This window comes from Seriola lalandi, unplaced genomic scaffold, assembly GCF_002814215.2.
Source record: "Seriola lalandi dorsalis isolate HSWRI2012SDOR001 ecotype SW California unplaced genomic scaffold, Sedor1 jcf7180002053703, whole genome shotgun sequence".
NCBI lineage: Eukaryota > Metazoa > Chordata > Actinopteri > Carangiformes > Carangidae > Seriola > Seriola lalandi.
In genome coordinates, this window is record NW_019524256.1 from 134,749 (window position 1) to 161,536 (window position 26,788).

General features: G+C 42.6%; 1 protein-coding gene across 3 annotated transcripts in view; it reads left to right on the forward strand.

The window, feature by feature from the left end:
- mtcl2 (microtubule crosslinking factor 2) overlaps positions 1-26,788 on the forward strand; it is a 94,104-nt gene that overhangs the window by 10,196 nt on the left and 57,120 nt on the right. For all 3 annotated transcript variants that reach the window (XM_087172745.1, XM_087172747.1, XM_087172746.1), the window contains exon 4: positions 12,546-12,695. In XM_087172745.1, coding sequence (XP_087028871.1) covers positions 12,546-12,695 — 150 coding nt within the window. The remainder of the gene's footprint in view (positions 1-12,545; positions 12,696-26,788) is intronic.

Consider the following 26,788-nt stretch of genomic DNA (forward strand, 5'->3'; position numbering starts at 1 on the left):
CCCCCCCCCCCCCCCCCCCCAATCTCTCTCAACACATGGCTTATTGTGTCTTCTTGCCGTCAGGGCCAAAGACTCAAGTTACACCATGCTGTGTGTGTGTGTGTGTGTGTGTGTGTGTCTCTGTGTGTGCATTAAGCTCATGTTAAGCCTCTCACAGTCACTCCTCTGTTTATTCTGGTAGTTTTACCATTAGCCTTATAAAAACAGACACTCACTCCTGCCTCTGTGACTCAACACTGACTCAGCTCGACCGGAAAGTCACTATCACAGCAGTTTAAAAGAAAAACACAAAACATGTCTGTAAACTCGAGCGTTGATACTCGGTGCAGCAGCTGTTGAAGATTCCTGACGTGCAAGAGAAAAGCCTTGTTTACAGACTACATCAGGTTTTTGGGAAACTCTCCAACTTAACTGTGAAGTCATGGAAAAACAAAACCGTCCGTCCGCAACTTACCGTTTGTTGTGGAGCGATCTCGTAGCGTGACTTCAAATGAGCTAAAAATTCTTAAAAAGGCTTAAAAATGTTGTTTGAAATAGAAAAGTGGTGAAAAGTTTTACACAGAATATGTAATAAAATCATGTTTATTGCTGGAAATAAAAAAAGTTTCTTTGCCATAATGTTCATCATTTGACCTATGAACTCTCCGTAGTGTCGCGCTAAAGTCTTACCACGTGACAAGTAAATTATCTTGGTGACTCCCTGCTCGTTCTTGGTGTTAGCGCAGTTAGCGTAGCCTCCGTGACTCGCTCAGAGTTGCTGCACCACTGGCGTTAACTGTTTTCGTTCCGTGCAGGTTGCGTCCCGGCATCGAGTCCGGCTCGGTGCAGCTGAATCTTTACGATGACTTAACCGTGATGGTTATAAAGCGGTTGATAGTGAAAACGGTTAACAGCTGCTTCTCTAATGGAAACCTGACTCCTGCCTGTCAGACTTTACAGTAAATAAACTCCGTCTGCAATGAGCAGGAATCAGAAGCTTCATGTTATAGAAAGTGGAGAGAGTTGGTGATTACTGAGAGTCGAATGTGAATGTTTTCTGTATCCGAGTTTTTTCCCTCACGGTCTGAAGGTAACGTCTCACTGCAGGATTCTCCGTGTGTGTCTCACTCCTCAGTCCAACTTGACCTTGACTTGCTGAGCTTCTCTGCATTGAGCAGCTTTACAGAAGTAACTGGCTTAACTGCAGTTAATGCGTTAAGGCCCTGATTTGATGACTCATGCACATGCAAATGAACACAAATCAGCAAATGTACACACACACACACACACACACACACACACACACACACACACACACACACACACACACACACACGTGGACTCCTGATAAAGACAGATAAAGGAAACAACTTAAAAAACTTTTCTGTCATTCGGAAACAGATTGTGTAAATCATCACGTCAGTTTGAGACGAAAACATCTTCTTACACACATCACATGCTCCTACTGGTTTTGTTTTAGAAATCTTGTTGGTCACAGTTTGCATGTGACTGTGTGTGTGACTGTGTGTGTGTGTGTGTGTGTGTGTGTGTGTGTGTGTGTGACTGTGTGTATATATCCATCAGAATCTCCATGAGAATTCCTGACATCATTTCCTGTCCTACTCACACACTGCTCTCATTCCCACAGGCTACAGACATCTGGACACACACACACACACACACACACACACACACACACACACACACACACACACACACACACACACAGAGGAAATGGTTGTCAGTATTCTCATGATGCCACCACAGCTGTACTTCACCATGTTTTACAGAATCAGTTTTGTGTTTCAGAGTATAAACCGTCTCTGCAGCGTCTTTTCTCCTGAATATTATCAGTGTTGGAACAAGTTTGACACTTGAAAAGAAATGTTCAAGGTTTTTGTGACATTTCTTTTTTTTATTAATGATCCAGTTCACCCGAGAAGAAAAAACGTGTTTTTATTCCTCTGCGCCGGCGACAGTCAGAGCAGCAGCCATATTGTTTTCAGGTCGTCTGTCCCATTCTCGTGGACACGATATCTCAGTGACACTTTGAAAAAACTTCTTCTAATTTGGCACAAACATTCACTAGGACTCAAGGACATACATTTTGGTGGCTAAAGGTCAAAGGTCAAGGTCTTTGTGAACGCAGTATCTCTAGAATTCCTCAAAGGAATCCCGTCACATTTGGCACAAACACCTGGAACTAGTCTGAGTGGCGGAGGGATACAACCACGAGGAGGGGATTCTGGTTTGTATTACTTACTGGTGTCTGGTCATGTAAATAGAAATAGTCACCATGGAAACTATTGGACTATACGGAGAAATAAACATCTTTTTAGAAACATTTGTTGCTTTTAATTAATTTTATTTGTCAGTACTTCGTGCTGCACAAACCAAAATATTTTTACATTTCTTAAATTGGTGAAGTGATCGGATCTTCAGCGGAAAGTGTCTCAAACTCTCAAACAGTCTTCAGAGTCTTCATTCTGGTTGCTTGTTGCCCGAATAAGGAGAGACCACTGACCACCGCAGCAGCCGCTGTAACCGCGGCGACGGCTTCACTCTGCCGTGATGATGTTTACGCTTCATATGAACGCTAATGTTCAGCCTGCGCCGTAACGTAAACATTACAGATACAATAAATCCTGCTCCCTCACACACACACACACACACACACACACACACACACACACATACACATACACATGTGTTAGTGTATCCTGGAGTCTAATAGAGATTATACTATAACACACACACACACACACACACACACACACAGTCATTTCATTAGAGCAACAAGCAGCAGAAAACAGGGCCACTTCCCAACCTCATCTCCGTGTGTGTGTGTGAGGGAGAGAGAGAGAGAGATGGAGGTCGATAAAAGTAGATTCAGTGTCGTTGAACTGTATGAGACCCTGGAAAGTCTCTCTCTCTTTCTCTCTCTCTCTCTCAAACCTGAAATTAGTCCAAGTGGCGGAGGGATACGACCACGAGGAGATGATTCTAGTTGGTTTTTAACACCGCACATTAAACTCTTGAGGTGTGGAGCTTGAATCTTTTAAGTTGATCAAAAATAATTAATCTGACGTCGTTACCACGTTACCTTGGGAGCCAGTTATGGTCTTTTTTTCTACTATTTTCTGACATTTTATCACTTGAACAAATAATTAAAAAGATAATTAACGATTTGCATTTCATTTTATCTAAAAGATATAAAAATGATGATGAAGATGTGATTTTTGTTGGTCCTGTACCAAACAAACATGCTCCTTTATGTCTGGTGAATATGGTTCGTAGGTCGAGGCGTCTCTGTAGCGCCACAGCACCACAGATTTTGATCGATAATATTTCGATTGATTGTTCAGCCCTGACTGAAGTCCTGTATCTACGCTGCTGGATAGATGGCTGAATGTACAGTGTGTAAATATGAATGGATGGTGATATTAGAGGTGAGATCACACTTTTCAAACGGCCAAACAACATGCCAAGGATTGTGGGAATTCATCACATTCCCCCACTCTGTCACTTCCCTCCTCCCTCCCTCCCTCTCTGTCTATCCAATGATAGATGGATCACAGCCTGTACTGGAACAGCTGTCACGCCAGTGGCTCTCTCTCTTTCACACATAATGGTTTTATATATAGACGTGGAGCAGATTACTGGTGACGTAACGTCCTCTAAAAAGGCTGTCGAGAGGCCAGAATGTTAAAAGTGGAGAAGGTCGACGGCACGGACACTTAAACCTCAAAGTCCAGCAGCTACGTTAGTGATGAGAACGTTTGATGGATCTAAACATTATGATAAGTCTGAATTATTGTTTGGGTTCCACGGCTGTGAAGTGATCTGTTGTTGTGAAACCACGACAGTGATGAACTGATGCAACATGAGGCTTCTGCTGGAAATGAACAAAGCAGATGCACATGGAGAGAGAAAATAAGCAGAGAACTGAAGATGAGTTTGTCTTCTCAGTTGTCGTTCATTATTTTATATGTAGAAGAAAGTTATGTCGTCTCTTTACCAAAGAACCTCTGTAGCCGCTCTTTGCCTTGCACGTGCAGATCAGAAGCTCATGTACCAGCGTAGTTATTTCAGTCTGAGGAACTTGTACTTTGAGTTTTAAATGGGAAATCTCCAACTTTCGAACACACCGCTCTAACTGAAGCCTCTAGACTCTGAAGTCTGAAGACTGCACATGCAAAACTACGGCCGAGTGTTCGGGCCACTTTCAGGAAAAAACACAAATCTGAAATTTTGAGAATAAAGTCAAAATATTATGAAAAGAAAGTCGGAATTTTACGAGAATTAAAAATGTAAAATTTGGAGAGAAAAAACATAATATTTTAGGAGCTGCTGTTTGTCGGTCTAACAATAGAACAGATTCAGTTTCTAAACAAGCTTTTCACTGTGTTGATGATGATGATGATGATGATGATGATGATGATTTGTGAAACCTGAATAACGTCACAGATGCTCCACGTTCTTCACTTTAAAGCTTCTGATATTTCTCTCTAAAACAACACGTGAACCTAAAATTATGACTTTATTCTTGTAAAATTAAATTTTTTTTCTTTTAATATCATCACTTTTTCTCATAAAATTAGGACTTTTTTTCTTTTAATATTTTGACTTTATTCTTGAAATTTCAGAATCTTTTTTTCCTCAATCTGACGTCAATACTCCGTCTTGGAAAACAAATATAACAGAACTGAAATAATTAACTTGACTTGCTGCTAATACTAACTACTATGAGTAAATATTATTACTAAAGTTACTGTTAATAACTTGTACTGGAGTATTTTTTTCTACTATTTGAGTCAAAGATATGAAAAGTGATGACTCGTCTTTATCTGGTGAAATACGACTTTGTTATTCGTTAATTTGTTTATTGATCAAAACAAACGTGTCTGATGTGTGATGACACCCGATGAAGACGAAGCAGCGGTCCACGCCGGTCCGCAGACACTTCCTCTTATCTCCGTGCAGCGACCGGCTGATGCTGCAATACTCTCCTCTGTGATAAAGCGAGGGCTTCAGCTGAAGAGCAGACAGTCAATACTTCTGCAGAGACGCTCTTTGTAAGCACATTTCATAGCTCATTAAAACAAACAATAGTCACCTCCGAGGCTGCGGCCTGGAAGACCTCAGGCGCTTCTCACGGCCACAGACCGAAGAGAGAGCCGAGGAGAATAAAACTACAGATTGAAGGAGTACAAACAGTTATGTTTTATTGTGCATGACAACAGAAACCACAGCAGGAAGTAAAATACTCTCAGAAAAAGCATCATGAATAAGACCAACGATAAAAATGTTAATGTTCTCGGTGCGTTTATAAAAACGCTACCATGGAAAACTCTTGAAATGCTTTCAGCCACAGATTACATTTTAAAACAACAAAGAACTCGGCTGCTGGTTTTGTTTCTGAAGTGGGAAAAGTCAAAGTGGTGTAATGAATTAATTTTAAGCAAAGTGGCTCTGCGTTTGGTGCAGCCGCCTCGCAGCGAGAGCCGTGCTTCCTCCCACGCCAAAAAGGACATGAATGTTTCAGCAGGCGGTAGGAGCACCTCGCTCGTTTGCCCCCGGGGCTGGACCGGCGTCGTCCCCAGGTGCCGTGCTGTTGCCACCCACTGCTGCTAAAAACCACCACGCTTAAATCCAGACGACGTCTTTCCTCGTGTCGAAGGACGATTTGGAAAGTCTGCTTCTTCCTTCAGCTCGTCAGGTGTTGAACACGAGTATCGTTCAAGTAGAAAGATTGTTCCAGGACGTGTTTAGTTTAACATGAAGTCACAAGAAGTGAGGAGAAACTGCTCGAATCCATCAGAGAAGAACTCGAGTCACCTCCTCGTGGTCGTATCCCTCCGCCACTCAGACTAGTTCCAGGTCACACCCCTGTTCATATAAAACATGAACTGTTGGTGTGAAAGTTTGTCGTTATTTCTGTGTGAAGTCTTCAGTAGTGGCTAAAGAGTGTTTTGTGAGGTCACACTGACCTGTGATCTTTGACCTTTGATCCTTGGACCACTAAAGTTTTGTCCCAGAGCAGGAGAGATATTGTTTTCAGTTCGTTACCGATATCTCAGCAACACCTTGAGAGAATTTCTTAAAATTTGGCACGAACGTTCACCTGGACTCAAGGACGAACTGATTAGATTTTGGTGGTAAAAGGCCAAAGGTCAAAGGTCACTGTGACCTCATAAAACACGTTTTTGTCCACAACCTCACAAATTCATCCACTAATTATGACACGATTTAACTCAAATGTCTATAAAGATAAAAACCCTGAAAAGTGATGACAAAAGGTCAAAGGTCAACTTCGCTGTGACATCATAATGTTTCCTGGTCACAGTCTCAGACCTTCATTAACCCCCAAAATATCTGAGTACACACATACACACACACACACACACACACACACACACACACACACACACACACACACACACACACACAAAGAGGGAGCAGCTGCAGGTCGTGTCTTGTTTATGTAACTGTCTCTCTAACAATTTCTCTCGCTGTAGATCTTATCAGAGGTTTAACATGCAGCCAGTAAAGCGTGTGTGTGTGTGTGTGTGTGTGTGTCTGTGTCTGTGTGTTCGGCTGAAGTTTGCATACAGACTGGATAACAGGAGGAACAAGACTCTTGTTGTTGAAAACACACACAGTGGTGTGAAAAAGATCCTTTTTAACACTAACTGCCACTTTTTGAATGATATAGCTGTTTGCCCTGTGGCCTGTGTGTGTGTGTGTGTGTGTGTGTGTGTGTGTGTGTGTGTGTGTGTATGGGTGTGTGTTTTGCAGTATGTGAGTAAAGTCAGTCAAGAAACCGTTGCTCTGTTTCTGTAGATCTCATGTTTTTTTCTTCCCTCCAGAATCCATACTCCCACTGTCACACACACACACACACACACACACACACACACACACGCACACACGCATTTACACACACGCACGCACTCACACACTCACCCAGCTTGGCAGCAACCCTGACCGAATCCTAATTACATCCTATAGCTCTGTTGCCGGGTAAAACAGCACAGCTTCAATGGTGTCAGATTCCTTCACGTTTCCCTTTAACATAGAAGAACAATGCAGCATTTATTAGGAGTCAGAGGAGGAGGAGGAGGGGAGGAGGAGGAGGAGGAGGGGGAGGAGGACTGAAAACATCTCATTAATAAAAATCTGTTTTTCTTTTACAATATTGACGCATCAATCAAAGTGCGCAGCGTTAATGGATCACCGTCTGTCCGAGTTGATCCGCAGAAACCTCGATTCTCAACTCATTAACAATTGTGTGTTTTCACACAAAGGCTGCTGTTGAAACGTCCTGTCTGTGATCACAGACTGAGACAGTTTTCATTCTTGATTCATTTTTTATAGATTTTATAGATTTTTTTTTTTAACCGTTTTTATTCCTCGGCGCCGGCGACAGTCAGAGCGGCAGCCATGTTGTTTTCAGGCTGTACGTCCGTCTCGTTCTCGTGGACACGATATCTCAGTAACGCCTTGGAGAAAGTTCTTCAGATTTGGCACAAACATTCACAGGGACTCAAGGGTGAACTCAATCGATTTTGGGGGTCAAAGGTCAGAGGTCAAGGTGTGAGGCGTGGTGACCTCACAACATTAGGTTTTGGCCTCGTGAACGCGATATCTCGAGAATTCCTCCAGAGAATCCCTTCAAATTTGGCACAAACGTTCACCTAGACTCAAGGACGAACTGATTAGACTTTGGTGGTCAAAGGTCAAAAATGGAAAAGCTTTTATAAACGTATAAATATGGTGGATCAGTGAAGACAGAGGATTGTTTCTGACAGAGAGTCTGTTAGATAAAAACAAAGATGGAGGACTGAGAGGGACGATTAGGAACTGTTGAAACGAGAGAATCTGAGAGAGAGAGAAGAAGAAGAAACACACACACACACACACACACACACACACACACACACACACACTTTAAAACATGAATTGGAGCGTGGTGGAGCTCAGGGAGCCATTGGATAGCATGAGAGTGGGCAGCACAGAGGGGCATTGTAGGACTCTCAGCTGCACAGTGGCACTGGTTCAAACACACACACACACACACACACATTCATACTGTGCCGTACAGACACACAATAAACACACAGAATTACAAATTGTGTTTGGAGAGATTTTGTGGACGAGCAGTGAGACACAAATCGTACAAGTGTTAATCAAACACACACACACACACACACACAACCACTCACATATAATTATGAATTGTAAAAGCATTAATTATGCTGATGCACATTCAGATAAGTGATCGCAGCAGTAACTGTTCAGACCTGTGACACTGTGAACAGAATATACTGTATAAATGTAGAATAATGTCTAATAAACACATCCTGATGCAGACTTTACATCCTTGTGGTTGCATGTGTGAAGTGAATGAAACTGATTCTGTGTTTAGAAACAGGAAGTGAAGAGTTTTTTGTTGATAGAAAACCACCTCCTTAAACCTGAGGGCTTGTCGTTCACTAAAATCTTTGTTCCTCATCTACTGAAGCAGGTAGAAACATGAAATAAAAACCATGTGAGAGCTTAAAACTCTGACTTTCATTGTAAGTCTCTGCTTTTTCCTTGGACATAGTATATGTCTGGAAAAACAAGCACATTTCTAAACATCTTTCAGTTCAGTTGTTCTTTTTTGTTTTAACATTTATATTTTTTTTTCAAACGTTGATGGACATTAAAGTAAAGCCAGTGATTTACAATAAAAAGCCAAAGGTTTAAGGTCTCAAATGGTTTTTATTCCATGTCTCTGTCTGCTTCAGAGGCTGAGAAATAAAGGTTAATCATCAGGTGAATCTCTACCTGTCCGGTCTTCGTGGGTTAGGTTAAGTTGTGTCGGGATGTTGGGAACCTCTTTGTTTAAGTCATTTGGGCACAGAAATTACCAAGTCATATTATTACCAAGTCACACGGTGCTTTGAATGGAGTCGCCGTCCACCTTGTTTCCATACAGTCAAATGGAGCTCAGAAGTCCTGCAGCGCTTGAAGTAAACAGAGGCCGGTTTCAAAAAGATGTCTCAGACTGTTTCACACAAATAAAAAAATAAACTCCAGGCTGACTCAGGCCTAAGACCAATGTTACCGTGGTAACAATCAATGACAATTGCGCCGAGTAACAACAAAAAAACATGGAAAACACAGCTCAGAATTTGTGGTTTGCTAACATTGCTATCACTGTTTTGAGTTTTCCGTCCGTCCCATTGTTGTGAACACGATATCTCGAGAACTCCTCGAGGAAATCCCTTCAAAATACGGCGCAAATATACACCTGCACTTTAAGATGACCTGATTGGATCTTGGTGGCTAAATGTCAAAAGTCAAGATCACAGTGACTTCACAAACCGTGAGACAGTCAAGAGATAAACTGCTTTGTGCAACGGATGAATTCAGACGTCGTCGATCTGAAATCTGACTGTTTGTTCTTTCTAAAGTCTGTCTTTATTAGACCAGCGTTTTTCTCCATGCAGCTTGGAAGTAGTTGAAGTTTGTGTCAGAACATTTTACATTTTATTTATTTATTTTCAAACATGTTTTATTGAGCCAAAGAAAATCTTACGTACAGTGAATTTTTTTACCAGTGCTCTAATAAAAACCAGTGGAATAATAAATGATTGTGAGAAATAAATCAATAAAACCCACAATCACTAATTGTGAACATGAAAGTAAAATCTATCAACATAAAACTCTCACATAAAGACCTCTCTCCTCCCACCACATTAAATCAGTGGAGGTTAATGGGGGCTAAGTACATTTATGAGCTGTTGAGTGACCGATTCAACACCAGCGTTTCTCTCTAGAACTGGATCCATTTAGAATGATTAAACTTTCATTTCATCACATCTAATAAAATTCTGCCTTTTAGAGTAAAAACCCTCATATTTGGTTCCACAGGAGTCAGACTGAAGTACAAATGGAAAAACGTATTAAAGCGAGCGACCGCTGCACTTCAGCTTTCTTTTAATAACCAGAGGGAAGTGATTGTGTGTGCCATAGCTGGGGAACATCTGTTTGTTTTCAGTGCGGATCAGCTGATTGGCTGTTGTCATGTGGTGACCTGTGGTTTTCTTCACCACACACAGTTGCTGCATGTCAACGGTTTTATTTCTAAACATTTACGATCGAACCAAAAGGGATTTTTACCAAAATATTTTCCTTTGAAAGAAATAATCTGCCATAAAATGTGTGGAGCTGAAAACCATAAATTCAGTAATTGTTTAGTTGAATTTGTAGAAGATTGATCTTCTATTTTGATAATCAGTTGAGTAAATTTTGAATTAAATAAACCCAATAAAAGAGCTGCTTCCAACTTCTTAAATATAAGGATTTGTTGCTTTTCTCTGTTTTATATCATTGTAAACTGAATATTTTAGTGTTGAAGGTTTTCTGTTGTTTGGACTTGTGATTTTTTTCCCTGATATTTTATAGATCACAGACGGAATCAATTAATTGAGAAAACAATCAGCAGATAAATTAATATAGACAATAATCATTCGGTGCAGCCATAAAATTGTGCACTACATTCAGCCAAATGTGCCGCAGCGCAGATCTTGGTAAACTGTTGGAGATGTCTCGCAGTTGTCCGACTTGTTCACTGCAAATACGACATTTAAAAATCATTTTCGTGCGAGTGTCTCAGGCTTCATTTAAAGTGATGTTTCATTGTAATTTTATTTCAGACTAAAGACAAAAGAGGCTGTTTGGCAGGAAAATGAGCAAATGATCCTGATTCTAATTCAGCATGAAAAGCACCATTACCAGATACAAATATAAGGTTGACTATGAGGTTTTATGCCGTTTTTATTTCCCACATTTTATTCCAAAATGTCCGCCGCAGCGAGGAGCAGACGCCATGATGACTGTGGTTGAATACTGGCTCTGGTTGTGTCTTTTGTTTCCTCTGAGCTCAGCAGAAACAGGTTTGACTTCATCCGTGTTGAACGTTTTGCCAGTAAAATAAAATGTAAAGTGTGTTTCTGTGACACTTTCACCACTTCCTTCACGGGCGATGACGTCGAGCCGTTTGGACATCGAGTGAAGCTTGATTCACTTCCACTGCACAAAATGAAAATAAATATGTTCCTGTGTAAATTGACTCTAATCAGATAACAACATATCAGATGGGATTTTTTTGTTGTTGTCAGGGACACGACTTTAGTTTGACTCTTTGACATTAGAAACTTTTAATGAATAAAAGCCCTCGGGGAGGGAATAATCAGTCTTTCGTAAGATCACATTATGTATAAAAGATCAGCCGGAGTGATATTAATTATCTTTTCGGCTTTATTAGATAGAAAAAAAATCATCTCAGCTTCTCGCTGAGTCGTATGAGCAGAAAGTTCCTGCTGATGGAAGAAGACACACTTCACAGACGAAGCTAAAACAAACGTCTTTTATCTTGGTCCTCTTTGCTCTGGCAGGTTTCCTGGAACATTTCTGATCCTCACAATGATAAAAACACACACACACACACACACACACACACACACACACACACACACACACACACACACACACACACAGAGCCAAGATTCTGTCTTTTACCTGAACACAGATTAGAAACATGAAAAGAAATCTCTGAGTAAAGTCCCATGATGACGGTTTAAAGGCTGCAGCAGCAGCACCGGTGAATTAAGATGTTTACTGCTCCTATCACCACCTTGTGTACTTTATTGTACAGAAGAATATGAGTCATACACACGCATCAATTAAAATAAGGGATAAAATCATTATATTATAAGTTTGTCTGCTTGTTTCTGTCGGCACAGTAGAAGATTCCCAGCTGTTGTGGGTTTTAGCAAAGTGAAACATGGAGAGTGGTGCTGATGACTCTCTGGTCGTGTCACCAGTCACTACATTATTATAAAAGTGACAACAACATTTAAAAAGAGACAGAACAATCACCACATTTTGAAGTTTTGAAAGTGACTTTGTGTGTATGTTTTTATTGATTTTGTCTCGTGTCATTTTCTCTTTGATCCTTAAGAACCTAAAGTTTCAGTCCACTTGTATGTAAAGCTTTACGAGCACGAGCCACATGAACTGTAGAAAAATTATCACCTCTAGTCTTATTCAGTTAAACAGGTAGTTTTTAGAAAAATAATGTCCATTTCTATTTATAAAAGGCAAAAAACAAAAACAAAAATACTTCTAACTGGAATTCTGGGCCCAGAGAAGAAGCCAATGCAACAGAACTAAACTCCAGCGCCAGCAGACGTGAACACGAGCACAAACTGACCTCACCGACTCAAACATGGGGGAACTGTCAAGGAAATAATCAAACTAGGACTAAAACGCTGCCTCTTCCCATGATGCTGCAGGAACATGGTGCCGTCCAATCAGTCATCAACACTATTTAAACTGTGACTCCCGCTGGGAACCGTAGTGTCAGATATTACTAAAAAACAGAAACAGATAAACGTTATTTATTCGTGTGTGTGAATTTTGAGTGTCATGCTAAAAGAGTTCCCATCATGCCTTTGGTTCAGTGTGTGGCTTGCTGGTGCTTAACTCCTCTCCCCTCTGTCCCTCCCTCTCAGGTGGCGAAGGACGTGTCCATCCGTCTCCACAGCCAGCTGGACAGCGTGGAGAAGAAGAGGACTCGTCTGGAGAAGGAGAACGAGGAGCTGAGGGTCCGACTGCAGGACCTGGAGGTCGCCAAACAGGTCCTGCAGCAGGAGATCGACAAGGTAAGATCAGAGAGTCCAGACTGTGACCTGTGGAGCCAGCTGCTGAATGCTGGTGCATAAATGAGTTCATGGCTCGGTGAAGAGGCTCCTTTACGGTTCTTTAACAGACGTTCAGAGTTGAATGAAACTGTCACCGGCTGCAGGTTGGAACAGTTTCTAGTGGTGAGAGTTTTCTCAGATGAATTTAGTTTATAGAGTCTTCTCCAGTTTTCTCCAAAGTGAAGATCTCAGCTAAACACTGCGCTTCAGGCAGATCCTTATTCATCCAGTCGTCTTTGAAGGAAACTGTGTTTACTGAGCTCACTTTGCCTCAGTAGAGCCCGTCTCTGTTTTTATCTGGTGTTGACTTTGTTTCTGTCACTCTGCTGCCGCTCCAGAGACTTTTCTGTTACAGGAAGTGTGTAGTCAGTAAAGCACTGCAATGAAAGGGAAGACTTAAATTTGATGTCGGGGTGAGCTTAAGTGAAAATAAACAAAGCAGAGTTGGCGTTGCGTTCCCTTTTTCCAAAATGAAATAAATAAAGACAAATTGATGTTGCAGCCTTCACTGTGGGCGAACCGAGACGGACTCTCCTGAAGTGAGTGAAAAGCAGAAAATGAAGCCCTGTCGTTCTGCCCATTGTCTCTTTTCCCTGATGCCTGATGGTCTGATGGTCATGGCCTTGGCCCAGGACCAGGCCCCTGATGTGGGTCAGGCTTGGATGGATGGCTGGGCTGCTGGCAGGGGATGTGGGTCTGTCTGCTCCGGTCTGGCTGAACTGTGTGTTCCCTCGATACAATTGCCAGTTTAGTGTCGAGGGACGGCCGGGACGCTCGATGTGTCACGCTGCTGACTTTACAGCAGCTGGTTTCTCTGAGTAAACTACTTTGTTGTCCTTCTTGTTCATCGGCGAGTGTGAAATGGAGCGTGTGACAGATTGGAGATACTTCACTCCCTCCTTTAACTGTGTTGTGTTGATAGTCCTGTCTCACGCTCATTACAAAGAATCCTCTTTTTACGAGAGTTAAACTTCCTTCAGACACTTTTTAAACTCAAAAAATCCTCTGCTGTGAGTCATGTTTAGTTTCATGTTTTCACACATAAAAACTGGGTCTGAAGCTCGTCTCCTCTCACTTCCTGGTTGAGAAATCTGGATCAGGCCTTGAGCCCCGCCCACCACCTGCTTGCTCCAGGTGGACAAGTGAAAGAGCAGCGAGTATCAAGATGGTTAGAGGAGGAAACATCAGAGAGACTCAGCCACATGTTTGAGCCTCAGTCAGACCCAGACTCAGAGGAGTCTGAGACCAGAACCAGAGACTAGCAGACGGGTCAGAACCGTTAGCATAGTTAGCATCTTCTTATTTGTTCATGTTGTTTGTTAGCTTGTAACTGACAGTGGCTGACACAGTGTTAGCAGTTGTGCTAATGCTAACTCTCTCTCTCTGCACTGACAAGGTTTCAGGTTTATTTAGCCCCGCCCCTTGTCCCCACAAGCTGACAGGATTGGTTCCTTAGGGTTGTGACGTATGAAACCTTGAATCTGTGTTTATGAGACTGTCATTGGTTCACTGCAGTTCAAGGTGGAAACACTCAGTCATGGTGTTGATGATTATTTCATCATCATCTGTCTTGTATTGTATAAAAACATCATGCGGACGTTAACGAGGTCAAACACTGGATTGATTTTCATCAGACGAAGTATTAACCTGCAAAAAGGATTTTAATGTTGCAGATGGTTGAAGTTCTCACCTGTTTCTTTTTATCAGCTGGTGGATTGTATCACATGTTTTGCATTGCTGGTTGCAGAATATTTTTCCCCACTGTCACTTAATGCTTAATGCTCTTTGGGAGTTGTAGTCGACTTCTGCCATTCATTTTCTATACACAAAGGGTTGCCGTGTCTTTTTTTTTTTATTAAATCAAAGATATTTTTAACACAGTTCCTCATTTGTTGTTCTGATGATTCAGCATCAATCTGAGTCTTGAACACTGTCTGTGCACAGAATGAACAAGGCTTAAACGTGTAGAGGCCTGGAAGCTCAAAATAATTCCCATATAATAATTTCCCATATGTGAAGAGTATGAGTACAAGTCTTTAGCCCGCTGACTGACCAGATGCCTGCCATGCTGAGGGGCTCTCTGTCTGTTTGCTGGCGGTCTGAGTAACATGGTTTCATAAGCTGTGTTTGGGTCTGTTGTGTTGAGTTATGCTAACCCTGCAGAGAGGGGGATTCTTCACATAGCTGATATGATTCATGGAACCCGTGTGTGTGTGTGTGTGTGTGTATATGTGTGTGTGTGTGTGTGTATGTGTGTGTGTGTGTGTGTGTGTGTGTGTGTGCGCCCGCTCAAACACACAGGAATGTCTCACCTTTGATCATACAGAATCAATGAGAGAATTCAAGCTGGACAAAATGAAGGTGAGATGAGAAAAACGCTTTTGGAGAGAGAGAGAGATCAAGTTACAAGAATATAGATATATATAAAGCAGACTGGACACAAAAGGCATTTAAGCACATAGACAACGGAGGCTTTGGTGATTCAAAGGTGTAGAGCAGGTTTGTGAATTATTGATTGTGTTGTGGTGGCGGCTGCAGCTTCCAGTCTGGACTGATATTGATGTTCTTGAAAAAGCAGAGGGGGTGAGACCTTTTTCTGTGCTGCTGGAGGTTTTCAATATTTTACTGTGAAGTGCAGAAGGCTCAGTCTCTGCAAACCAAACAGGTCCTACTCTTTCATACAGGAAGTGAGGCCGCGCCGATCATCTCAGTGTGAAACAACACAAACAAACGCAGCTCTCTGTCTCTACAGAGCTGATGCTGTAGGTGAAGATATTGCTAGCTTAGTGTGCTATGCATTTTTATTATGAAATACAACTTCTCAGCTCTTTCCACTTAATCTGCATATGTTAATGAACTGCTGATGCTAATATGTCACTGTCACCTCAGCTGTAGCTAATAGAAGCTAAAGCTAAACTGTATGTTAGCACATTATTAGCAACGTGTTAGTGACTTCTGTAGCCTACACTTGCGTTTGGTGTTTGTATGCTAATATTAGCTGCATTTACCTCCTTGTTTACAGGACTTTACTTCACAGAATAATGTGAACTAAAGGTTAAAAAAACTAAACATTTAGATTATTATGAGCTGAAAATAAATTTTTAACTTAAGAAAAACAATGTCAGCCGTGCTCATCGAATTAAAAAGCGTGTTACCAACTTACTCCCGTTAAAATTATCATCATGAATTCAAGCAAAGCATTTAAAAAAAATTTTTTTCCAAAAGACATCACGTTTCCTCTGATACCATGGCAAACTTCATACAAGTTACAGCGCCATTATTAGCCGTTAGCCTCCAGTAACCAGAGACTAGCACACACTTAAAAAGAGCAAGTTAACTTTAGTTGCCATTTTTAAATTCATTCATTAAATTAAATAGACACAACTCAATTCTTAAGTAAACTTAACCAGTGGATATAAAGTCAACAGAACTTAAAACGTGTTTAACAGCCCAAATTAAACAGAAATATACATTTTATTAAACAAGAAAGAAGCATCATTGTGTACAAACACTGTTAGCTGGGTGAGTTAGCTAAATGCTAGTCTGAGAGAGTGTCAATGTATTTATCTCACTCTGCTCTCAGGCCAACACACTCCTCTGTTGTTTACCAATCTGTGAGTAAACAAACAAACAACACAAACAAACAACACAAACAACACAAACAACACAAACAGACAAGGAGAAGGGAGACGTCGCCTCTCTTCTTAATTTTCTCTATATTCTCCTTTTCTCCCGTCCCTCCCTGACAGACTGACACCACCTCCCCCAGCCTCCATCCCTCCCTCGCTCCCTCCATCTCATTCTCCCCATTTATTATCACCTTCCATTCTCCCTCCCTCCCTCCCTCTTGCTGCTCCCATAGAGACTCAGAGGAATGCTGATGCGAGGATTTTTTTTTTTTTTTATCCCGTCTCCCTCCGTCTGTCCTCCTCCTCCTCCTCCTCCCTCTCGTGTCCTCCCCCTCTTGGATCGCCGTCTCCCTCCTCCATGTCAAAGCCTTTACTCCCTCTCTCACTCATACCTCTCCATTTTTGTCTCTCTCTCTCTTTTTTCCCTCCCTCCCATCCCTCTGTAAAACCATCGATCCATTCCAGCTGTTTGACCTTAGGAGGAGGCAAGGTGGGATTTGATGAAGACAGGAATATTGGGTTAGAGTCACAGAAGGATGTAGGTTAGGATGTATAGAAGGTGGTCAGGGAGGATGGAGAGGGTGTGTCCTCTCCAGGTGTTTTGTCATCTGAAGGTGAGGAGGCTTGACGAGGGGGAAGGAGTGATGGAAGGGAGAGAGGAAGAAAGGACGGTGTGGCAGATAAATTAAACAGAAACATCTTCTGAATCTTCTTTGTTTACGTCTTGTCAACAGAGTGAAATTGCTGCTGGATCTCTATTTTCCTCCCGGCCTCAATCATGTGTGTCGCTGGATTTCAGTGTTTCTGTTTCATTCAGGTTTGAGTGAACTGTTGAACACGGTGTCCCTTCACCCTGTGAATGAATGAATGAATGAATGAATGTGTGATGGACAGCCAGAGGAGTGGTGGAGCAGAGTGGAGGGTAATGAAAGTTCGGTCACACTGGTGCCCATCAGGGGACGATAAGCAGAATAAATGAACAACTTTGACCTTGTGAGGCTGGATGGAACGATGGATCAAAGAGTGATGTGAAAATAAAGATGTACGTCGCCTCACAGTGGGCTGCTCCGCCGTCGCCATCTTGGCAGTGTCTGACTCCGCCCCTAACTCCCAGCTAATCCAAAAATGGGCAAAGAGGAGGGGCATGTGTGGAGCTGAGACTGCAGAGTTTATGACACTAGCTAAGTTTTGGCAACTATGCGTCATCTTCAGCTCTTAAAAAATAAGCCAATTATCCATCGAATCAAATAATAATAATATTATTATATTCAGGCAGAGAGGAATGAGGCAGGTGTTAACAAGATTGTTAGTAAAAAAAAGAATTCCAATTCAATCAGGTGAATAAACACGTATTCTTCAGCTAGTGCAGCTAAACAACAGCTAATTGTGTAGCTAGTATTCTAGCACGTGTGTTTTCTGCAGCTGTACATTAACTCCCATCGCTCCTCCTCACTGTTGTCGTCTCGCTGGAGAAGAAGCGCCGCACTTCCCTTTCAGACGCTCGCACTGAGGCGAGCTGCAGATCTGCTGAACGCTGCTGCTCTGCTTCCAGCCTCAGTCCTGGAGCTTCTTTGTTCGCACGCTGCAACACAAGCTGACCAGAAAGGCTTTTTTATTCCAGCTGTGGCCACACCGCCTCAAGGTGACTGTGCACAAAGGAGTAAGAGAGAGATGGAGAGGGTACAAGAAGGAAGAGGTAGACAGATGGAGGGAGGTGAAGTGGAGGGATACAAAGGCTGGTCGGTCGGTTGAACAAGAGTAATTCCCCTGAGAAACAGAGAAAGGTAAAGACACGGGAGGAAAACAAAGAAATTAGGCAAAGCAGAACAAAGAAGGAAGAGAGAGAGAGAGGAGGAAATTATACAGTGTAGAGAGAGAGAGGGAAAAGAAAGGTAGAGAAGAGGGACTGTACCATGTGGGGTCCTGGTAGGAGGGCTGGTCGACGACGAGATAACGGCTTTAATTGGAAAAAAAATACTCAGTGACTGAAGAGAAAATATATATATATATATATATCTCTGCATGTGTTTAAATCCTTTAAAGGTCATTCAGCAGGAGGTTTCTTTCTTTCTTTCTTTCTTTCTTTCTTTCTTTCTTTCTTTCTCTCTCTCTCTCTCTCTGTGAGAACAGGGTTATGTAGAATGAGTCCATTGAGGATGATAAGGTCACTCTGTCGTTGTGGCAACACACGTATATAAAACGGACACTTTTATGTTTGTTCACAAGATCTTCCCACGAAGCTGCTGTGAAGAACATGGACGTATAAAAGACACCGTCTCCAAAACCCCATTAACGTCCAGCGACAGTGTTTTTATTCCTCCACGTCGGCGACAGTCAGAGTCAGAGACATGTTGTTTTCAGGTCGTCCGTCTCATTCTCGTGGACACGATATCTCAGTAACGCCTCGATGGAACTTCTTCTAATGTGGCACAAACATTCACTAGAACTCAAAGATGAACTGATTAGATCTTGGTGGACAAAGGTCAAAGGTCAAGGTCACTTTGACATCATAATGTTCTGCAAAAACACCTCTGTCCATTATCCAGCGCTGTACCTCAGGAAGTAGAGACTGTGACCATGTTTCCTGACACTCGGCTGGTTGGTGGAGGAAACAGTCGGTTGGTTAACCAGATTGTGAAACTAGTTAGTTATGGTAAGGTAAACACAGATCGTCACTTTTGTTCCAAAACCTTTATTCGCAGCTCTGTGTGGAGATAAAAACTCTTCATCATGAAAGTTCCCGCCTCTCCTCTCTCTTAGGAATTTTTATTTCAGTATTTGTAAAACTTCCGCCGAGCTCAAGAAAAGAGACACTAATGTAGGTGACACTGCTGTCCACTGTAGTGCTGTATATACACTACTTTACTAAAAAAAGACCCACAATGCAATGCTTTGCCTTATTATTAGTGAGTAATTTGTTAATTTACAGCTCGCTATTGATAAGGGAACGGTAAATGAGGAAACAAGCAAGTCATTTAGGACACACACCCTCCCTCTCTCGTTCTCTCCTTCTCTCTCTCTTTCTCTCCTTCTCTATCTCTCTCTCTCTCCCTCTCTCTCTCCCTCTCTCTCTCTCCCTCTCTCTCTCCCTCTCTCTCGTTACTTCTGAAGGAAACTGTTCCCTGTTATTTCTGACTTTCAGGAAGTGCTGCCTATTGTTTGGACCGAGTTGAGGGATGTGGGGCAAAGTTAGCCGGAGACTGAGCAAGAGTGCGTTTGCTAGTGTGTAGTGTGTGTGTGTGTGTGTGTGTGTGTGTGTGTGTGTGTGTGTGTGTGTGTGTGTGTGTGTGTGTGTGTTCTAAAAGCGAAGACAGGGCGTTAACCTGCAGTGTGTTCGTGTACATTCCTACACTGACCTTTTCCACGTGTGTTCCTGCTGCATGTGTGCACAGTTTGCAGTGTGAGTGTGTTTTATGTGCATCAGAATATCAGAGCAGAAAGAGAGAGATAGAGAGAGGGCGAGAGAGATTCAAGGTTTGAAGGTAAAACCAGCAGCTTCAGATTTAAGGCCTCAATTAACCCTTTGAACCTGATTTTGGTTTTCACTCCCTTTATTTACAAGCTTATCGTGACCACAAGTCTCAGCTCGTCACGCCATGTATCATTAATGTCAGGTAAGTTGTGCTACACAGCTTCCATCATTCAGATTCAGAGGTTTCGAATGTCTTGAAACTCGTTTAAAAGAAATTAGAGAAAGTTATTTGTGCTGCATTAGTTCAGTGAAAGTATTAACACTGTCATTCATTATCATGTTGTATTCACCACTGGTAGTCCAGGCTGATGAGAGCCAATCAGGAGAGACCGTGGCTGTGACCTCATCGTTTACAGAGTTCACTTCATCTCACCTGGCTTATCACAGCTCTGTTGTTCATTGGTCAGTCTTTTTTCATCGTGGTTCGTCTCAGGCCGACGGGACACGAGGAAAAGCTGAGGTTTGTCTGCAGGGAAACCAGCGTTGTTAAATGGGTCAGAGCATCAAAGCAGCCCCGGTTTAAACTCAGCTTTAACTGGGTCAGAGTGATTGATTAGACTGAGGATGGTCTTAGAAGAACAGAGAGGGAAATCAGCCACGTAACACCCCCCCCCCCCCCCCCCCAACTCCACACCAGAGACAAGATGATGTGTGTGTTCAAGAAGACAATCACATGAGGAAAAGTTATTTCTGTTTCTGAGGTTTGAGAGGAAGAAGGAGCAGGAGGATAATCTGATCACTGCACGGTGTAAGTTAATTATTATAGATGGATAGAAGAAGAAAGTGATAGAAGAACAAATATTTAGATAGAGGACGAGCTTGGTGAGAGTAGAGATGGAGAAGGGGCGAGATACAGAGAGAAAACAATAAGAACAGAGGAGGAAGACGAAGAGATGACGAGACAATGAGGAGTGGAGATAAAGACAGAATGAGAATGATAAATAAAGATAAAGAAAAGGAGATGATAGAGTGAGAGAGAGGAAGAGGGCATGGGGATGGAAAAGACAACAAAAGATAAAAATAGAGGCATGAACAGAGGAGGGAAAAAACAAGGGAAGATTTTAGAAAAAAGAAAGGAGAGAGGAAGAAAAACAGAAAGAGAAAGAGAGGGAAGACAAAGGGAATTTTGCCAGCAGCGTTTCTGGGTTGACGGGAGCTTCAATGGTACCAGTGGGACAGACAAAGGTTACAAGCACACACACACACACACACACACACACACACACACACACACACGAACATCTACACACACACACAGAGTTGTGCATTTGTTCATGTTCACACGATAGCCACACATAACGTTATAGCAGCACACACACTGTAATGTATAGGAGAGCACAGAGTCCTTTGGGGAACCCAAGGCCTTACACACACACACACACACACACACACACAAACACACACACACACACACACAGTAGCAGCAGCAGTACAAGGGCAAACCAAAGAATAATATATCACTGTAGTCACTTTATCACTTTCAGAACAGTTAGCATAGTTAGCATCTATAACTCTGTACTGACAAAGTTTCAGGTGTATTTAGCCCCGCCCCCCCGTCCCCACAAGCTGACAGGATTGGTTCCTTAGGGTTGTGACGTATGAAACCTTAAATCTGTGTTTATGAGTCTGTCATTGGTTCACTGCAGTTCAAGGTGGAAACACTCAGTCATGGTGTTGATGATTATTTCATCATCATGTGTCTGTATTATATAAAAACATCATGTGGACGTTAACGAGGTGAAACACTGGATTTTCATCTGTAATACAAAGCACCGCTCTGACCTCCACTTCCTGTCTTTCTCTGTGTTCATAACGGTGTCACACAGATTTATAGAGTTCTTCTCTCCTGAGCTCAGAGGAAGAGCGGTGCTCATAACGCCTCCACGACGTGATGACGCTTTTACATACAGATGATTAGCGCTGTGTCTTTGCCGCTGCCTCGTGTTGACTCGCCTCCCTGCCAATATTTGTGTTAAAACTTTCGACAGTGGGAACATCTCTTAGAGACCTGGAGGGGGTGCAGAGGTAATTTCATGCCTCAGTAGCAGTAACATGAGTCAGTCTGAGGTGCCCCCCCCCACCCAGTACTTAAGGGCAGAGAGGTGTTGGAGTCACTGATGGAGACACTGGGAGGTGACTGGGGAGTAATAACACTGTAAAAACACAAGAGGGAAGGACAAGAACAGAGGATTAGGGGGCAGAAAGAGGGAGGAGGGGGGGGGTAAATAGAGGGATGAATGTGTCGAGCATTCGGTGATAGAAACCCTGCTGCAGGGAGGAGATCAACACAAACAGCCCTTTGTCTGTCGTCCACTCACAGCGTCTGATGCTTTAATAGGATTCATTTAGACACAGTGTCACTTAGTTTTTATCTAATTTTTTATCTCAGAGTCGGAGCTGAGATTGATGCTAACCTTTGTCCTGACTGTTTCTTTGATCACTCATGAACCAGACGTTCAGCAGGTTTTTACCAGCAGCTGAATGATCCACAGAGGTTTCCTCCTCTCCACAACAAACACACCAGGGGATTAAAACACAATTCAACAACATACAGAACATAGTTCGAGTTGTGTTTAGACATTTTAAGTTAGAGATTATAACTCTAAAAAATTAATTAATAATCAAAATTGTTGAAAGAATAGAGAGATCATTGTAGAAATAATTAAAAGCTGTTTTCTGACGACGTTCTAAAACAGGCTGTAAAATAAAAGCTCACCTCTAACTGCAGGACACTTTATCTGAGTGCTAATGCGTTACCAGAAGATGACTCTGAACAGCTGCTACATCAGTGTTCACAGGTGTAAATGTCACCTTTTGTTGGAGGCGTGGAACACCGCCCATACATTGACCTTTTATTTTTTTTTACATTTGTATTCCTCTACACCGGCGACAGTCAGAGCAGCAGCCATATTGTTTTCAGGCTGTACGTACGTCTCATTCTTGTGGACACGTTATCTCTATAACGCCTCGAAGGAACTTCTTCAAATTTGGCACAAACATTCATTTTGACTCAAGGATGAACTGATTAGATTTTGGTGGCTAAAGGTCAAAGGTCAAGGTCAGTGTGACCTCAGAAAACACTCTTCAGCCATTACCCAAGACTTACCACAGTAATTATGACAAACTTTCACACTAATGGTTCATATTTTCTCTGACTCTGGATAAACAGGGATGAAACCTGAAACTAGTCCGAGTGGCGGAGGGATACGGCCGCGAGGAGGTGATTCTGGTTACGTCTGAAAAGGTTTGGCAAAACCAAACACTGAAGAGTTTGTCACTGAGACTGAACTTGCACTTTGTCTCAGGTAATGTTACCTGTAGGCGTCCGTCAGCGTTTCAGCTTCAGCCCGGTTGTTATGCCGTCGCTCGAGGACACGTGGACAAACCGCTGCGACTCAAATGCTGTAAAAATGTCAACTATAATTGCTCCTATATTTCCTCTGCAGCAGGTGGGTTGTTGAAGGCCGCCCCTGCTCTCCTCACTGTCACCTGTCACCTCCTTTCAATTGTCACTTAAGTTTATAGAAAAACTCGAGATACACCTGTTTATCCAGTCATAATGGGCTGGTAACTGTTTACATTTGAAGAGGAGGAAGATACATGTTGTTCAATCACTAATACTACTCTAATACCCTGCCTCACCTGAAATCATCCTGTTAACCACACCCAGGTTATATAACCCCGCCCTCTCTCTCCAAACCACTGGGAACAAAGAACCACTGTGAGCTGAAGGACGGACTTTTCAGACCTTTTGTTATTTTATTTGGTTAATATTAAAGCACTTAATTGTTTGGCTCTTGAATGTTTATATGCATTACGTTACATTAGATTCCTGTTTAGTACCCGGAGGGTGGAGGAAACACAAACAGAGGAATGAAGAAAAAAAACAAAGCAGATGGCTGATGGATTCTCTCTCATGCATTTAAAAGCTTTACAGCCATTAAAAGCTGACTGGAGTACAGATTATCTCACCTGTAAGACACGCACACACACACACACACACACACACACACACACACACACACACACAGGTTTGTACTATATGTATCCTGTTGTGATAGTGTCTTTAATCCGTACAATATAGATCCAGTTTTGTTCCCTTGAGACTGCATTTGTGTGTGTGTGTGTGTGTGTGTGTGTTGCATCAGACCGTGATGCAGAGCAGCTCTCAGCTCATGTATTATACATGAGTGATATGTCCTGATGTCAGTGGTAATCTGCTCATCAGACCATTACAGTGCCACTGTGCCCAGACTCTGCTGTCTGAGACCAGCTACAGCTCAGACCCGGATCCCAAAAGTCAATCGCCCCCTGGTCGCTGGCTGCAGGATAGTTCATAAACCCCGCCCCCTTCCATGTTAGCCAATGAGACATGGGTCAAACTAAAACATCAAAGTACATGACAAATACATTTTTCCCAAACGTGGTCTCGGTCATTTTCAGTAGCTGTTATCACGCTGAATAACAGCTGATGTTCAAATTGTCATGTTCCTGATAAGTTTGGTTTTAATCAGTTCTTTGATTCTATAAAACGAGAGTGTGACATCATGATTGACAGCTGGGATTGAGTCAGATGGGTGTATGTTCGGGAGATGGCAGCGCACGGAATATCTTAGCTTTGTTTACACACAGTGGGAGGAAGTGGAGACGCGGCGGCCATCTTTATTTACTGTTGCCGGTTTAAACTGAAACAGAAGGTTTTTTGTGAATTATTTCATTTGGCAAACCGTCCGACATTAGCCGAGATATTTCAATCGACCAAAGAGGAAACAGTCAGAGTCTCTTGTTTTGAGATTGGATTAATCTCTGAACATTTTGAAAAAGATGTGTAGCTGTGTGTCTCACAACGATCTCTTCAGAGGTGAATCTGCTGCTTCAAAGTTATTTCTGTGACATTAAGCTGTAGGATCAGTGGAAGTGGAAGTGTAGAAAACTTTACACTAATATCACGACGCTGTGAGTAGCCAGATCATTATCATCATTAAATGTTTGCGCAGTAGTGGATTTGAGCACAGACATGGACTCTGTTTCATGGTGACATTTCTGAGTGTTTCTAGTGTCACATGAATGAAGTTCCCTGGATGATTGTTAATCCGCTCAGCCGACTGTGCGGCAGCTTCGGCCCGTCTGCGGCGTCTCTGCTGGTTCCTGGGTGTGGAGCAGATGAAGCGAGGAGGCTTGAGGCGGCCAATAAGGGCGTTTAAATTTTTTAAAAGCACAGAGAGACTTTGAGTTCAACTGCTTTGCACTTTGCTTCTGGTAGATTCTGGTTCATACGACCCTGAAAATCCTCTTCAGCTCCTTTTAGAGTAAAGTTTTGGAACCTTTGCATAACATTAAATTTCTTGAGTCTCATCCTTATAATCAATCAAATCTCCAACATTCAAGTCAGGCTTCTTTCCCGTGCTTCTCCTCCTGGAACTGCTCCACAGTGTCAGACTTACATGAGCTGAAACTCTCCATCCAGCAGGTCATTTGTTCGTCGTGTCGTTCCGTCTTTTATTTCCTGGTTCAAACTCTTGCAGTCGAACTCGTCTCTGAAATCAGACGAGACAAAGGGGCGGATATCCACGCAGTGATTCACGACGCAGAGAGCTCAGCGCCGTGTGGGTGATCCAGACGCGCTCGTTGATTGGTGCTCCCTCTCAGCGCTGGCAGCTCTAACCGCACCACAGGTGTGAAGTATTAAAGTGTGAACGCAGAGTCCCGGCGTTTTCCTCTCTGTCCGCTCTGACGTCACTGTCGAGGCTTAAAAACCTTTTAGGAGGATTTTCATATTTCATCTTCAAAAGAGAGAAAGACTGGAGAAACTCCAAACTGCCAAACACATGAAATATAAATTAGCCTTGTCTTTTTGCTGCGAGACGATCACAGCTGGAGGCTACATATTCTACAAAGGCTGAAGTTCAGCTGAGCTTCATTATTCTTTCTCACTGTGAAAAATAAACAATATCTGAGGTCATTATGTCCCGGTTTAACGTTCACCTCGTCTGTTTTAACTATTATAAAAACATTCTCATCATCTTTTTCTGCTTCATTGTACTTTTTTAACCACAGCCAGGAATTCTGGGACAGCGCCCCAAATACACTTCCACACGGTGGAAGAAAAATCACCTTTTCTAAAAGAGCAGGATGAGATTCAAAAGTTTCTCATCTTTATTTTTATCACAGATTCGTCATCCCTCACGTTGTCTGGAGGAAGACTGTTGGTATTTAGTTCACGGTATAAAAATCCTCGTGCACACAAGACATCACGCTCAAGGTTAACTTCCTGGCTTTTTACAGAACTTTCAACTGCATTACAAGGTCTTCGTCGGGAGTGTGTTCAGTTGCTGCCATGTAACCAAAGTAAAGTATATCCTGAGGCATCTGGGAGGTGTGCAGAGCTCAGGTGGGCCGCAGGTAGAACGGTACCACATGGAGGTGTCGGCTACAGAACCTTTATTGTTTATTTTCTAGCTGTTGTGATGGAACAGATTTTGTTTTCAAAATTAATATTGTTTGTTTTTATGATTGGAGCTGACCTGGAGACCTGGAGCTCCAGCTGTTTCAGGAAGTTGTTGCATGGGACAAGAGTCACTGTGGATGAAGAGACTTAAACTTAACCTGCAGGAAGCCGCAGTCCCGCCCACACTGATTGATTGACAGTTGTGCAGACACGATGCAGCCAAAACAAAGATGGTCTCCATTAAGATTTAATAAAGAGTCTTCGGCAGTTTCCCCCACGAGCCACCTGGACTGACCCTGTGAGTGTTTACTACCCGTGGATGAGAGTTTCCATGATAACGGAGGATGATTGATGTGGAGGTTTAGTGCTGACGGATGATGAATCTGAGCTCTGCTGTGTATCGACGCCTCTCTCTGCAGTGGCGGCGTTGACTGCACGAAAACCACGGCGAGCAGATTAACTTGGGTCATTTGTAAAACACACATGTAGGAGGGGGTCACAGGAG